Source organism: Fonsecaea pedrosoi, assembly GCF_000835455.1.
Source record: "Fonsecaea pedrosoi CBS 271.37 unplaced genomic scaffold supercont1.3, whole genome shotgun sequence".
Classification (NCBI taxonomy): Eukaryota; Fungi; Ascomycota; class Eurotiomycetes; order Chaetothyriales; family Herpotrichiellaceae; genus Fonsecaea; species Fonsecaea pedrosoi.
Window position 1 is genome coordinate 146585 of NW_013550613.1, and position 12411 is coordinate 158995.

Genomic DNA, 12411 nt, shown 5'->3' on the forward strand with positions numbered 1-12411 from the left:
ACTTGCACAAGCTATTTATTGCCGCAAACTCAACAACGGAGCAAGTGGCGGACGAATCCAAAAATTGACCCATCAGCACATCCAACATAAGATGCATGGACCTGCCGGAACTCGGATGCGTGCCTGATTACTTGATGCAGGCAAGCCTTGTCACAATTCCAGCCGATCTCCACCGCTCTCTCGGCCTTGTCAACTGTCCATTCGCTCCTTGTCATCTTTTGTTTGTGGTCCGCAATGGAATCTGCTGACCTATACTCTGGCTTGCAGCCAGTAGAGCTCTACTATTCCGTTCCAGACAGAACACGAGCTGTTGACTAAACCGGCTTTTGGAAACTCTGATCGCTAGCCAGAGCCACTGTGATACCTAGAATGGGCCTTACCTTACTCAGACCAAGTGATGGCACTGGCGGGCTTTTTCCCTATGCAGAGGCAAGGCGGTGGCTGGCATGTACCCTTTGCTGCCCTGCTTTTTTATTCTGGTACCCGGCCCGCCCGTGAGGTGCTTGTCCTGTTCCCTGTCCATACATATACGCTGCTGTCCCGCATCTCTGACAGTGGGAGATTCTTCTGGCCATTTTACTGAGTAGCTAACGTCATCGTTCTGGACTGTCTCGGTTTGCTCTGACGGAGTGGAAAGATCAGGCAGAGACTAGGATCGAAGAATACGGCGGTGAAGGCACAGTCGAAGCCCAGAGATCCGCACGAAGACGAAGGGAAGATCTCGCAATGGGCGCAGGCGCATTCCTCGAGCCTCTGGCCGTGGTCGTCCTCCTTTTTGGTGGTGCTTGGATCAACCGAGCGCCTGATTCCTTTTCGTCCTCACGGAGTCCTCTCACCTTCTCGGCCGAAGAAGATGACCACGACGTCCCTGACCTTCCCCTCGCTCGCGCAGTCGACAGCGGCGCAGATGCGGACATTGAAAATCTACACATATCCCGATCGAAGAGATCTCTGAGCCCATCTCTGTTACCAAATCAAGAGGACAAATGGCGGGAGCGCGAGCTGAAGATACCTGTCTTGGGACACCGAAGGGTGGTTCAGACACCGAATACAGCAATGTTCAGACATAGACTACTCAGCAGAATATTGCACAAGTTTCCATTCTTGGTCGAAGCCTGGTACTGGGCTCTGATATACTGGGTCAGTCTAAACATCCGGCAGACAGCCCCGTCCCCCACCAGGGAATTTGTGTTCTGACAGACTCGTGGTAAATAGGTCTACCAGCTCGGCCGAGCATTCACTGCCCTCAGCTTGGTTGAAGGAACGGTGAACGTTGCGCGCCGACATGCGCTGCAAGTCATTGAACTCGAACAGCGACTGCACATCTTCTGGGAACTTCCTGTCCAGAAATTCTTCATGTCCTACCCGCGCTTGATGATGTCAATCAACTGGCTGTACAGCTTTATCCACATTCCTGGCACCATCGCCTTCTTGGTGTGGTTGTACTACTATACCATCACTAGGAACCGGCTGATTCAACGTCGTGCGGCTGCTCAGTCAAGCGGGAAAAGAGGCGACTCCCTACCGGTGGGGTCACCTTCAGGACCATGGCTCTACGAGGCGCGCCGAAGGACAATGGCAGTTTGCAATTTGCTTGCCTTCATCGTTTTCACGCTCTGGCCGTGCATGCCACCTCGGTTGCTGAGTGACCCGGAATATGATGGACCCCAGGCTGAAATTTCCAAGAGCTTCGGGTTTGTTGATACTGTGCATGGTAAAGAAGGCGCAAGTTCGGTGTGGACGCAGAACCGGTTCTGTAATCAATATGGTGAGTATGAACTCTCTCCAATGTTCTCTCGGGATTCTCTCCTGGAGCGCATTGGTAGCGAAGCAAGCGGTCAAAAGTCATGTATGCTAATAGTTCTACCTTTGAACAGCGGCAATGCCCTCCCTGCACTTTGGCTATTCCCTCTTGATCGGCGTCACTATCATGACGATCCCCTTGGGCCCCGAGAACTCGCAGCCCTGGAAGATCGTTCATCTTCCCATCTTCAACAACTCTCACCCCAACCTCGCGCCTCACATTCGGCTGCCGAGCACGCGGCGGATGCTCTGCCTTGCCATCGGCTTCTTGTACCCCTTTTCCATCTTGATGGCCATCGTCGCGACAGCGAATCATTTCATCCTCGATGCGGTGGCGGGCTCCATCGTGTGCTGCCTGGGCTGGAAGTTTAACGGTGTGCTCTTAAACCTGCTCGTGCTGGAAGATTGGTTTCTCTGGTGCTTGAGGATTCACAAGCCTGTCCAGGTACCGCTGGATGCTGAGAGGCAAGCGAAATCATCAACAGGACTTGGGATCAACAGAGAGACTGGAGGCTGGGAGCCGGAGAAGAGGCCTGTTGTGGCGAATGCTGCTTGAGGTCGATCTCGAATTCCCGCACCGGGACTACGGAAAGCCTTGCGACATTGGATGGCCACGATAATACAAGTCTTACGAAACCAGTTTGGCAGCCGACCTCCACGCCCATCAATCTATTGGGGGAAGGGCCTTAATAGGCAAGAAAATCGATCCCAGGGGTGCCGCTCGTCAAAGTTATTGCCTCGACCTATCTTCTCCATTCGAGACCACGAATAGACCACAGACCAGGCCTACATGCCTACAGTAATGCTACCACGAGCATCATTTGGATTGGTTGTATATAGAATCTTGTCACCCTCCCCTCTTTCCTTTTAATCACGAGGCGTTGAACGATGCGACGATATGACGACGAAACGGGCTGGACATCTGCATCCCATCCAGCTTGCTGTATATAAGACTTGGGAGTCGTATATAATATGTTAATAGACGAATTGAGGACAGAGCAAAGCGAGAGACATGTCTGCCATCATGAATTGAGATTGGGTGTGGGCCGTAGATCTTACAAGACTTAAACCCCTGTTGTTAGGACATCAGCTACGGATCTACTGTACACTACGACAACCACATATCACTCAGATATCCTCGGTAGACACCAGTTTGTTTGTGGAAAGGGTGTTTGTGTTGGTAGGGGAAACGAGTCGAAATGAATGGAAATGTGCAAGATGACATAATACACCGAGCATGGCCAGGCGCAACTCACCCGACATCCGATTCAGCAGTAGGCTATATACTTCACCCTACACATTGTATCATGCACTATTGCGTCACCGTAATGGCTCTCTGGCAAGTCGTCTCCTGCCACCCTGCCTCTCTGCCAATGTCGCTGTTTATGGACTCTGTTTGAATTGACCTATGTCGCTGCTCTAGAGCTGTCAGAACTTAAAGATATACTTCGAGAAATACCTACACAATGACCAGGTGAACCAGGGCCGATCTCACAACCGTCCTCAGGGATACCTTCCCATTTGGTGCTGGCTCCCGACATCGATCTGTGATCTGAAGCTGCGCTTTACATTGGCCGCCAGTCACCCACGGACCGGCCGGTGGGCGAGCGCTCTTTTATCCCCAGCCACTTTACTTTTGTATTGACGGGTGAATGAACAAGAAAGATACAAGGTGCAATTGATCACCAGCTTCTTCATCCGCCTTAAATCACGACGCAACACCACCACCATCAACACCGGCCAGCGTTCCTCAAACCTGAGACCGGTCCCTTGGGAAGCAGTTCTCAACTTTCCCCGTGTCTGACGCGCATATTGACCTCCTTATTCCCCGCTCCGTTGGAATTCATCGGAGCTCGATCTCCAAGACCAGCAATTTCGATCACAGATTGTGCTGGTAAAAAACGTTGGTGAGTGCTTCCATTGTTCATTCCCAACGGATCGGATCAATGTTTTGAGGAGAACAAAGAGGACGACGATACAGCACGGGTTACCTAGCGGGCGCAAGACGCCGGCGATTACCAGCCGAGTTCCTTTTGCACAGGATCAGAGGGCAGCTCCCCCGAAGGACCTTGGCGGCAGGGGTGCCTGTGATTGGCTGCAAGGCAGTTGCAGTGGCTTTTCTCTTTGCATTGCTTTGGGGCATTTCAATTCCCTTCTCCATCATTGTCGCAGTCGCAGTCCTCACTCTCTCATCCCATCGCGACCACTCGCACACTACCATCCCAACCTTTGTCGCATCGATATCATCGTCCTTATCCTTCATCCATCCAGAGTCGCCTGGTCTGTGGTTCTCCCCCTGTTTGCTGTGGCTCATCTTGTTGGATCCGGGCTTTGCCAGCTACTTCGTGCTGTCGCGTCCCTCCCATTCCCAGCGCACAACACTCTGCTCCTTACATTCACAAGGCAATCCGGTCTTACACTAAGCAGCATTTCTTCAAGTACACAATTACTGATATCTTCTTCCGACAGGTCAAGACCTTTCCTCGCCTGCGCGCTCACCAACGCGTCACTTCTCTCCACTCTCCTCCCTCACTGAACTCCGTCCAACATGGCTTCTGAGGAGACGGCTCCAATGACAGAGGTCCCTGTTAAAGTGCCGCAACCTGCTGATGGAGCTCCTCCGTCGATAGCTGAGCCTGCTTCAGGGACCGTCGCGGAGATGTCGGGAGCTCTTCCCGCTGAGAAATCCACTGAGACAGACCCGGTTCAAGCGACAGGTACTCTTGATGCTTTCATGCCTCAGAAAACTTGCTGATCTTGATGCACAGATAGCGCGACAGCAAATGGCCCTGTAGAGGATGCAGCGGCGCCGCCTCAGGAGACACAAGAATCAGTGGCTGAGTCTGCGACCGGCGCAACTGCTGCTGAAGACACTGAGACTAAGGAGACGGATGACGCAGAGGCTGCTCAACCAGAGACAAACGGCGCAACCCCTGCCGACAAGAAGTCTTCGTCGCGGAGAAAGTCATCCACTGTCGCTGAACACAAGGGGAAGAAGCTCAACAAGAAGAAGTCCATGTCCAAAATCACTCATCTCGATGCCCAACCAGGCGACTACTATCTTGCTAGGCTGAAAGGGTATCCCCCTTGGCCGTCAATCATCGCAGATGAAGATATGCTTCCTGATATTATGATTAACACAAGACCTGTGACCACCAAGAAGGCCGACGGAACCTACAACGAAGCTTATGCAGACGGCGGCAAGAAAATGAGTGAACGAACATTCCCTATCATGTTTTTAGGCACGAATGAATTGTAAGCTGCTCCCTCTCATGGTTCTCATGGTTACAACAAAGCTGACACCAGACAGTGTGTGGATCCACAACACCGACCTAGCTCCATTGACGCCCGATGAATGCAAGGATATCCCGGAGAAGGGCAAAGGCAAGGCTCTCCTCGCCGCATACAAGATCGCTGCCGAAGGCCACGACCTACAATACTTCAAGAACATGCTTGATGAGCACGCAGCAGCTTTGCAAGCTGAGATCGATGCGAAGGAGGCCCGAGAGGCCGAGAAAGTTGCCAAAGCTGAGAAGAAGAAACGCAAGAGCGAAGCCAAGGCCGAGGTCGAGGATGTCGACATGGAAGATGCTGATGTCGACGTTGAGCCCAAGAAATCTTCCAAAAAGCGTAAGAAGGAGGTCGACGAGGAGGAAGACGAAGATGAGAAGGTGAGCAGCAGTGGTATTTCCAACTGTTAGCCCTAGATTCTAACTATGGGTAGCCTGCGAAGACTCCGAAGACCACCAAGATCAAGTTGACCACCAGCAAGACACCCAAGACTGAGGAGAAGAAGCCCAAGGAGAAGGCAACCAAGGCCAGATCGGAGAAGAGGAAGTCTCGAGCCGCTCAAGAGGATGAAGAGATGGCAGACGCGGTCGAACCGGAGCCAGAGGAAAAGCCTCTGGACCCAGTCGAGGCACGCAAGGCCCGTGAGAAAGAAGGTAAGCATTTCACTATTCTGAGTGTTTGCACTCGAGCTAATCCAGCCCAGTGCTCTTCCTCCGCCACAAGCTGCAGAAAGGGTTCTTGTCCAGAGACCAGGCTCCTCAAGAAGATGAGATGCCAATGATGGCTACGTATATCAAGAAGCTCGAAGGCTACGCGGATTTGGAAGTCAGCATCATTCGAACCACCAAGATCAACAAGGTTCTGAAAGCCTTGATCAAGCTCAACACCATTCCAAGAGATGAAGAGTTCCAGTTCCGAAAGCGCTCTGTAGATCTTTTGAGCCAGTGGAACAAGATTCTTGGTGCAGAGCCAGCGGATGGCGATGCTGCTGGCGACAAGGATACTGCCACGAACGGTGTTCACGACGAAAAATCCGAAGAAGCTCCCGAGGAAGACAAGAAAGAAGAGTCTTCTGCTCCTTCTGAAAAGCCTGCTGAGGCTGCTGAGGAGAAGCCAACAGCTGAGCCTGAGGCAGAAGAACCCGTGGCGGATGCGGAGCCAGAAAAAGCTGATGCTGAAGTGCCAAAGCCTGCAGAAGCCGAAGAACCCGTGAAGGCGAATGATGCGGCGCCTGAAACCGAAGAGAAGGCCCCAGAATCAGCAGCGGCTGCGACAGAGGCTGCCGACGTTGTCAAGGCTGCCGAGTGAACGCGCATACGAGACCTGCAATGTGACGATCTTGGAGGTTGCAGGATCATTGACATGTGAATTGCGATGTTTTCAGGCGTGCATGGGAGTTTTGGTAGGGGTCGTCCGTCGTCACTGCTGATGCATCCTCATGGCCAGATATTGAGAGACACTCGTGTGCACGTGGAGGGCCTAGAGATGTCCTCAACATTTGGTACGACACAGGGCGAGCAGGTATGGCAATGATCGAAATGGAGTCTTTACGCACATTGTGTCACGCTTCATGTCTCCAGAGGCCTTTTTGGAGCGGGTGTGGGAGGAACAAATCAGAGCTCAACCACACCATCGTGGCTCTTGGCCTTAGTGACTTCTTTACTCTTCTTGTATCCAGTCAGATTATTTAGGAAAGAAAGGCAACGCGCTGGAGAGGTTTTGGCCTTTGTAGCTAGGGCACGAAAAGAAAATGCGAAATATTACAATGAAATCGGGTGCAAGGCACGACTTGGGAGGACTGTCGAGGCAGGGAACGCAATGTCGAGGCTCGTCTACGGTTCAGGGACGGGTCTGAATGCTTCGTGCCATGAAGGGGGAGAGAGATATTAATCAGATTAGTACCTAGGCACCGAGGTAATGGTAGAGAGAGATGAGCGGAGAGCGTGTGGAGGGTGAGAGATAGTCTCGACCTCGACGACGCTTTCCAGGGAGGGCGAAATTGATATCCGTACCGTACATGTAAATCAGATAAAGAAGACTTGACAAAGACATGGGACACAGACGTGGACAAGCATGTAACGACGGACTCGAGAGCCTCGTGGCGCTCGAGATTGGAATTGATTAATATATGCACTCTCTTCCTGTTCCTCTTCCTCTACCCTGACCGTCTCTCTGTACCGAGTAAGTACCCCTACCCTCGCATGTCAAAAAGCAGATCTTAGGGCTCGCGGTCCAGAAGAACGAACGAAAGGGGGAGGTAGGTACATTTTACACATATATATGCATAGATGCCCACTACATACCTGGGTATCAACATAGGTACATGCATGGGTACATACCTACATGGACAGGTACCTATAGACAGATATAGGAGTGCGAGGTATACATACATACAGAACGTTTAAATACCTTGGGGAAATAAGTCATCGTTGTATTCGGCCGCCGAGCCCTCACATCATGCCATGTCACAGACACAAGGGGGAGACAAGATCATCCAAACGCCCCGAGATCGAAGATATCCAAATAACGGAGCAAACCCCAAAATTGCTCGATAACTAGAGTACTTTTTGGGGGAGAAGCGAAACATCTAGAGCCGTGTATCCTTCCACAGCTTTGAAGACCACATCCGGGGGGTCAAATACCTAGCCAAAACAAAGAGACGAGTCTGTTCCGACTCACAGATCGCCGTCGCCCTCCGAGCCTCCCGTTTCGTCGTCTTCAGGCAACTCGCTCAGACACGTATCGATCAAGGTCATTAGTTCATCCACGTCCGGTCGCTCCGCTGGTTCAACTTGTAGACATCGCCTCACGACTTCTCGAGCTGCCGGGTGTGGGTATATCCTCCCACCCGAGGCTGGCGCGGTCGCATTGGGTGACTTGTTTGCGTCACCATTTACGGCGGTTGCGCTACTCTGGGATGACGCAGTATTCGAACGTGCCGGCGCAGATCCGACCTTGTTCTTGCCTTTTGAAAGATTTCCTTCATCAGGCCATCTCCAGTCGCCGCCCAACACGCAAATACTAAGACTGCCACCAGTCTCGTCGCTCCTAGCTTCAAAGGGCGATTTCCCCACAAGGCAAGCATACATCGTGCACCCAAGACTCCAGATGTCAACTTTCGTGTCGATGACGGAGCCGGTTTTCACGTCGAAAAGTTCGGGAGCGCGGTAGGGCATGGTACTGTGTTCAGCCGCCGTATCTTGTACGGCAATGGCCAGAGAGCGGGATGTGATGGGCGTTGGGCTCGGTGCGAGGGATCCCAGATCCATCAAAATCGGTGTCCTGCCATCGTCATCAATCATGATGTTGCCAGGTTTGATATCGCGATGAGCATAAGCCCGTGTATCACCCGGACTCTTGCCCTCCTGTGCGCGGGTGACTTCATCCGAGGGCATGAGCGGTTCTTCCTGTTCTTCCGCCAAGTCTTCTTCGTTCTCCTGTGACGCCGTCATTGTTCTCTTGTTGGCGCGAGCTTTCCGTTTCGCAGCGTCGGCATCTTCACTTGCGGCTTCCTCGCGGATGGATTGGGCGGCAGTCCGTGATGGCGTGTTCCGCACGTGGTATTGGTGCATAGCTTTCAGTGCTTTGCAGATTCCAAGCATCAATTGCATGAGCCGTCGCTCACCGAAGCGGGTGTGGTTCACCAAGTTTGCGTTGATCATATCTTGCAGATTTCCTCTCCGGTAGTAAGGTAGGAGGATGTAGACGGTTTTACTAGCCCCGTTGGCCGTATCGGTCCCGATCCCAGATACTTTCGTGGTAGAATCGGTTTGCACAGCATGGTCGACAGCGTGGATTATATTAGGATGTGGTGCAAAGAGCGTATATGCTTCAACTTCCTTGAGCGCTTGGGATACTGATTCTTGGCCGAAGGGACACCGGATCTTCTTGAGTGCGTACAGAGCCGAGTCGGAGGTGTCTTGAACAAGGTAGACGTAAGAGAAGCCGCCCTAGACACAGGAGACATGTTGTCAGCATTATGCATGGCTGAAATGTCCAGGCTCTCAGGAGGTACCGACCTCACCCAGTAGTCGAAGCATGCGAAAGCTTCTGTTATTGATCTTCAACTGCGGAGTGCTCGGAAAACAGCATATACAGCTAGATAGGGAATAGAATATATCTAGGAACGTGTTCGCCATGATGGGCGGTTGGGAGGGAAAGCAGGCGTAAGCCGGACCGTCAGTCAGGAGAGTGCTGGGAATCTGTTGGATAGACAAGGACGACAGCGACGATGAAGGTCGATGCGATTCGTGCAGGAATTAGACGGGAAGACAATCAGATGAGAGACTTGGAAATGGGCCTGACATTCCTGTCGTTATTCCGAGTGTCGCATCTTGGTTAAAGGAAGAGTACGGGGTACAAGCAGAGGTGTTCAAGGGAGGACTCGTATGCATTAGACGCCCAGGCGCCGCATGCGCCGATGGTATGACCTGCGCCTCTGAAGGATATACTTGACCATATCATTTTGCAAGGCTGATAGGGCGGAGTATTTAGACACTCAATCCTCAGCCTTGTGGCCTACTTCCTTTTCGGGCAAAATATTTAGTTCCCTTTTCGATGGGCATGTGAAAGAACATCCGATGCACAGCTGCAGTAAGAATGAGAATGATGGTATATATATAATAATAATATCGGTCTGTCCTGAGTCAGGGCAGAAGAAAGTAAGGGGGAGTAAGTGGGTGTGCACTCCAGAAATCCAGCACCAAGTGATCAGGCTGATCTTGAGCCTGAACACCAAACATAAGTTAGCAGGTGATTAGTTACATTATACAATGCTGACCATCGGGGATCGTTCTACACTTCAAAGAGAAAGAGTCCCTGGCGGTCCTCCAAGAGCGTCGCGGCATTAGCAACGCCGTGCTGAAACACCTTCTCCAAACGGCATCGTTTACGTTTTGCTGTATTTGGGGCTGGTGCGGTAAACTCGGCGTCCGAGCTGAGACCACACCGTTGATTCGATGGCCTTACATACACTTGCACGTCTCAAGGCACTGTTAGCTATGAGAGGCATGTGCGAAATGTACAAGGACATCTCGTAATTCCGCAGCGCAGTTGTGCACTCTGGGTGCTGGGCTTTGAGGACTCTCAAGATTGTACCAGTACTTTAGGACCATCTACCGCTATGTGCCGCCCTTGAAGACCATACGGTGGGTTAAACCAGGTGGGGTCGGTTGTAATTGGTTCTTCCTGACTTGATGAATGCCTTACAGAGATGACCTCTTGCCGACTGGCTATAAGGCAGGCTCGCAGGTTCTGTCTGGAGCCACGCATGAGTCAGTCAAGGGTAAAAACTGACGACTTGTACCGAAGAACTGCGGTCCCAGGCTGGTTGCCCCGTACAGATTCGGCCCAAAACATATTGCGCTTGACTTGAAAATTGCTGTGTATAAGTCTGTATCTAATGGATGGAAACAAGCTCCAAAAGCTCGTACCGTCGTTTGATCGGCATAAGCAGCTAGGTGCTAAAAGTCGAGTCTCAAGCCGCTTCCCCATTGAAAAAGAACGAATGAGAGGACCTCCAGCCTTCCTAATAGGACCTAGTACCCGGAATACGGGTGGCCTTGGATGTCGAGGGCTGGCGGTCGGAGGTGGACCTGCCACACCAACAAAGCTCAGCCCACTCTCGCTCGGGTGCAATGTAGCTGAAGCATATGCAAGTGAGATCAGGCAAGGACGCCACGTCTAAAGTGATCGTTGGTGGCTGAAGACGGGGATACAAGCAAGAATAACAAGCATTCTAGGCGTCAGGAGGAATGAAGGAGGAAACAGCAGAAGGCACGGGATTCGCTCAAGGCAAGTTGCTCGCTTAGCTTGACTCTGATTTAACATCGGGCGTGGCCTCACCTGGCTAGGAGACCCGAAAAAACCAACATGTCCGCTTAAAAAGGGCGGCATTGTTGTGGCCCTGACCATTTCAGCTTGCTTTCGGCAGACAGGGTTAGCCGAAGGCCCACAGGACTGGGGCGTATTCATATACATACCTTACCTTAAAGTCCACCGTCTTTCCCTTCCACACAACGTATCTTTTTGGCTGAGGACAAGGGCCGAACATCATCTCGACGACCGACTATCCTGCTCACCGAGAAATGCATGCTCACACGAAGACCCTGAGCACATCGAGTATCACACCAGCCCTGACCGACCGCGAAATCCCCGTTTCACCACGATATACATATGCTCGGCAACGCTCGCTGCTCACAATCCCCCCTGGTTATCGCGTCACCATTCGAATTATCACGGTGTTGCTCGCCATTGGCGTCGGAGCAGCCCTGGTGTACACAATCATCATAAAAAATGCCACAGAAGAATCTCGATTTCTGGATGCGGAGGGAAACAACCGACCCGCTTGGCCACCGATAATATGGACGCAGCCGACGATCGTCCTACTGACCGCAGCTGGCTATTCCTGCCTGTTTGACTTGACCGCTTTGGTTATGACGTGTGCAGAGGTTAGACTGCTTTCCGACTGTCGCTGGACCTTGCTGACAGGTGCCAGATACATCGTAGTGAGCTCTGGGCCATCTGGCTTGAATCGTCAGCTTTCACCGTCTCAATCGCTGTGTGGATTGCTGGTTTGGCCTATGCCAAAACATGGAACAGCCCCGATTCCTCATCGTCCGATCTGTGGTCCTGGTCTTGCAGTCATCAAGGCATCCACTTGAACTATGGAAATGATAGTGTTGAATTTAAGTCGCTCTGTCGATACATGGTAAGAGAAATGGGTTTTCGCAGGATTACACGCTGATGAACTCAAGGACTTCGTCTTCTGCGGGGGAATTGTAGTTTGCGCATTGCAGTTCGTCAATATGGTGCTATTCTGGATTGTTCGGAATGGAGAAAGAGTTCAGAAGGAGATATCAAAGCGTAATGCATATGCCAGAAAACATATTTTGGGAAGCCAGGATACAGTTGGCCAGGATGAATAGCTGTGACAAGGTAACCGCCTCAACCGCTCTGCAGCGTACAATGGCTGCCGAAGCCTATAAGGGAAAGACTTGAGTTTCAAGAGAACATCCATGGTCAAGCAGTAAATATTCGAGGAGTTTAGTTTCGAAGCAGAATCGGCAGCATCATGAGACAGAGACAGGTTTTATGCTATTGTGCTGTTAGAATACGTACAACTGTAAAATCCTCTGGTCAACATCAGGGGTTTCAGCCTTTTTGAGGTTGTTTTCAGTGTCGACGAAAAGAGAAGGTTTGCCGATGGATATGCCAAGATTTCAGAGTATGGGAAACTTTTTTGAGCAGTAGAGGTCGCCGTCACAGAGGCAGCGACATTGCAGCTGAAGTATTGAAGCCTCTCTAAGTGACGACAGG

The 12411-nt window shown here is 51.6% G+C and overlaps 4 protein-coding genes across 4 annotated transcripts; 3 read left to right on the plus strand and 1 right to left on the minus strand.

Moving 5' to 3' along the window:
• Window positions 1-726: 726 nt before the first annotated feature.
• Z517_03918 (uncharacterized protein) lies at window positions 727-2359 on the plus strand (the record flags this gene model as incomplete). The annotated part of the gene is made up of 3 exons (XM_013429249.1): window positions 727-1140; window positions 1216-1768; window positions 1878-2359. 3 exons carry the CDS (start codon window positions 727-729, stop codon window positions 2357-2359), a joined length of 1449 nt encoding a protein of 482 aa, XP_013284703.1.
• Window positions 2360-4351: 1992 nt separating this feature from the next.
• Z517_03919 (uncharacterized protein) lies at window positions 4352-6402 on the plus strand (the record flags this gene model as incomplete). Its single annotated transcript, XM_013429250.1, has 5 exons — window positions 4352-4520; window positions 4572-5058; window positions 5114-5474; window positions 5528-5747; window positions 5798-6402. 5 exons carry the CDS (start codon window positions 4352-4354, stop codon window positions 6400-6402), a joined length of 1842 nt encoding a protein of 613 aa, XP_013284704.1.
• Window positions 6403-7769: 1367 nt separating this feature from the next.
• On the minus strand, window positions 7770-9233 carry Z517_03920 (uncharacterized protein; the record flags this gene model as incomplete). Its single annotated transcript, XM_013429251.1, has 2 exons — window positions 7770-9044; window positions 9114-9233. 2 exons carry the CDS (start codon window positions 9231-9233, stop codon window positions 7770-7772), a joined length of 1395 nt encoding a protein of 464 aa, XP_013284705.1.
• Window positions 9234-11180: 1947 nt separating this feature from the next.
• Window positions 11181-12020, plus strand: Z517_03921 (uncharacterized protein; the record flags this gene model as incomplete). The annotated part of the gene is made up of 3 exons (XM_013429252.1): window positions 11181-11543; window positions 11591-11803; window positions 11850-12020. 3 exons carry the CDS (start codon window positions 11181-11183, stop codon window positions 12018-12020), a joined length of 747 nt encoding a protein of 248 aa, XP_013284706.1.
• Window positions 12021-12411: the final 391 nt, after the last annotated feature.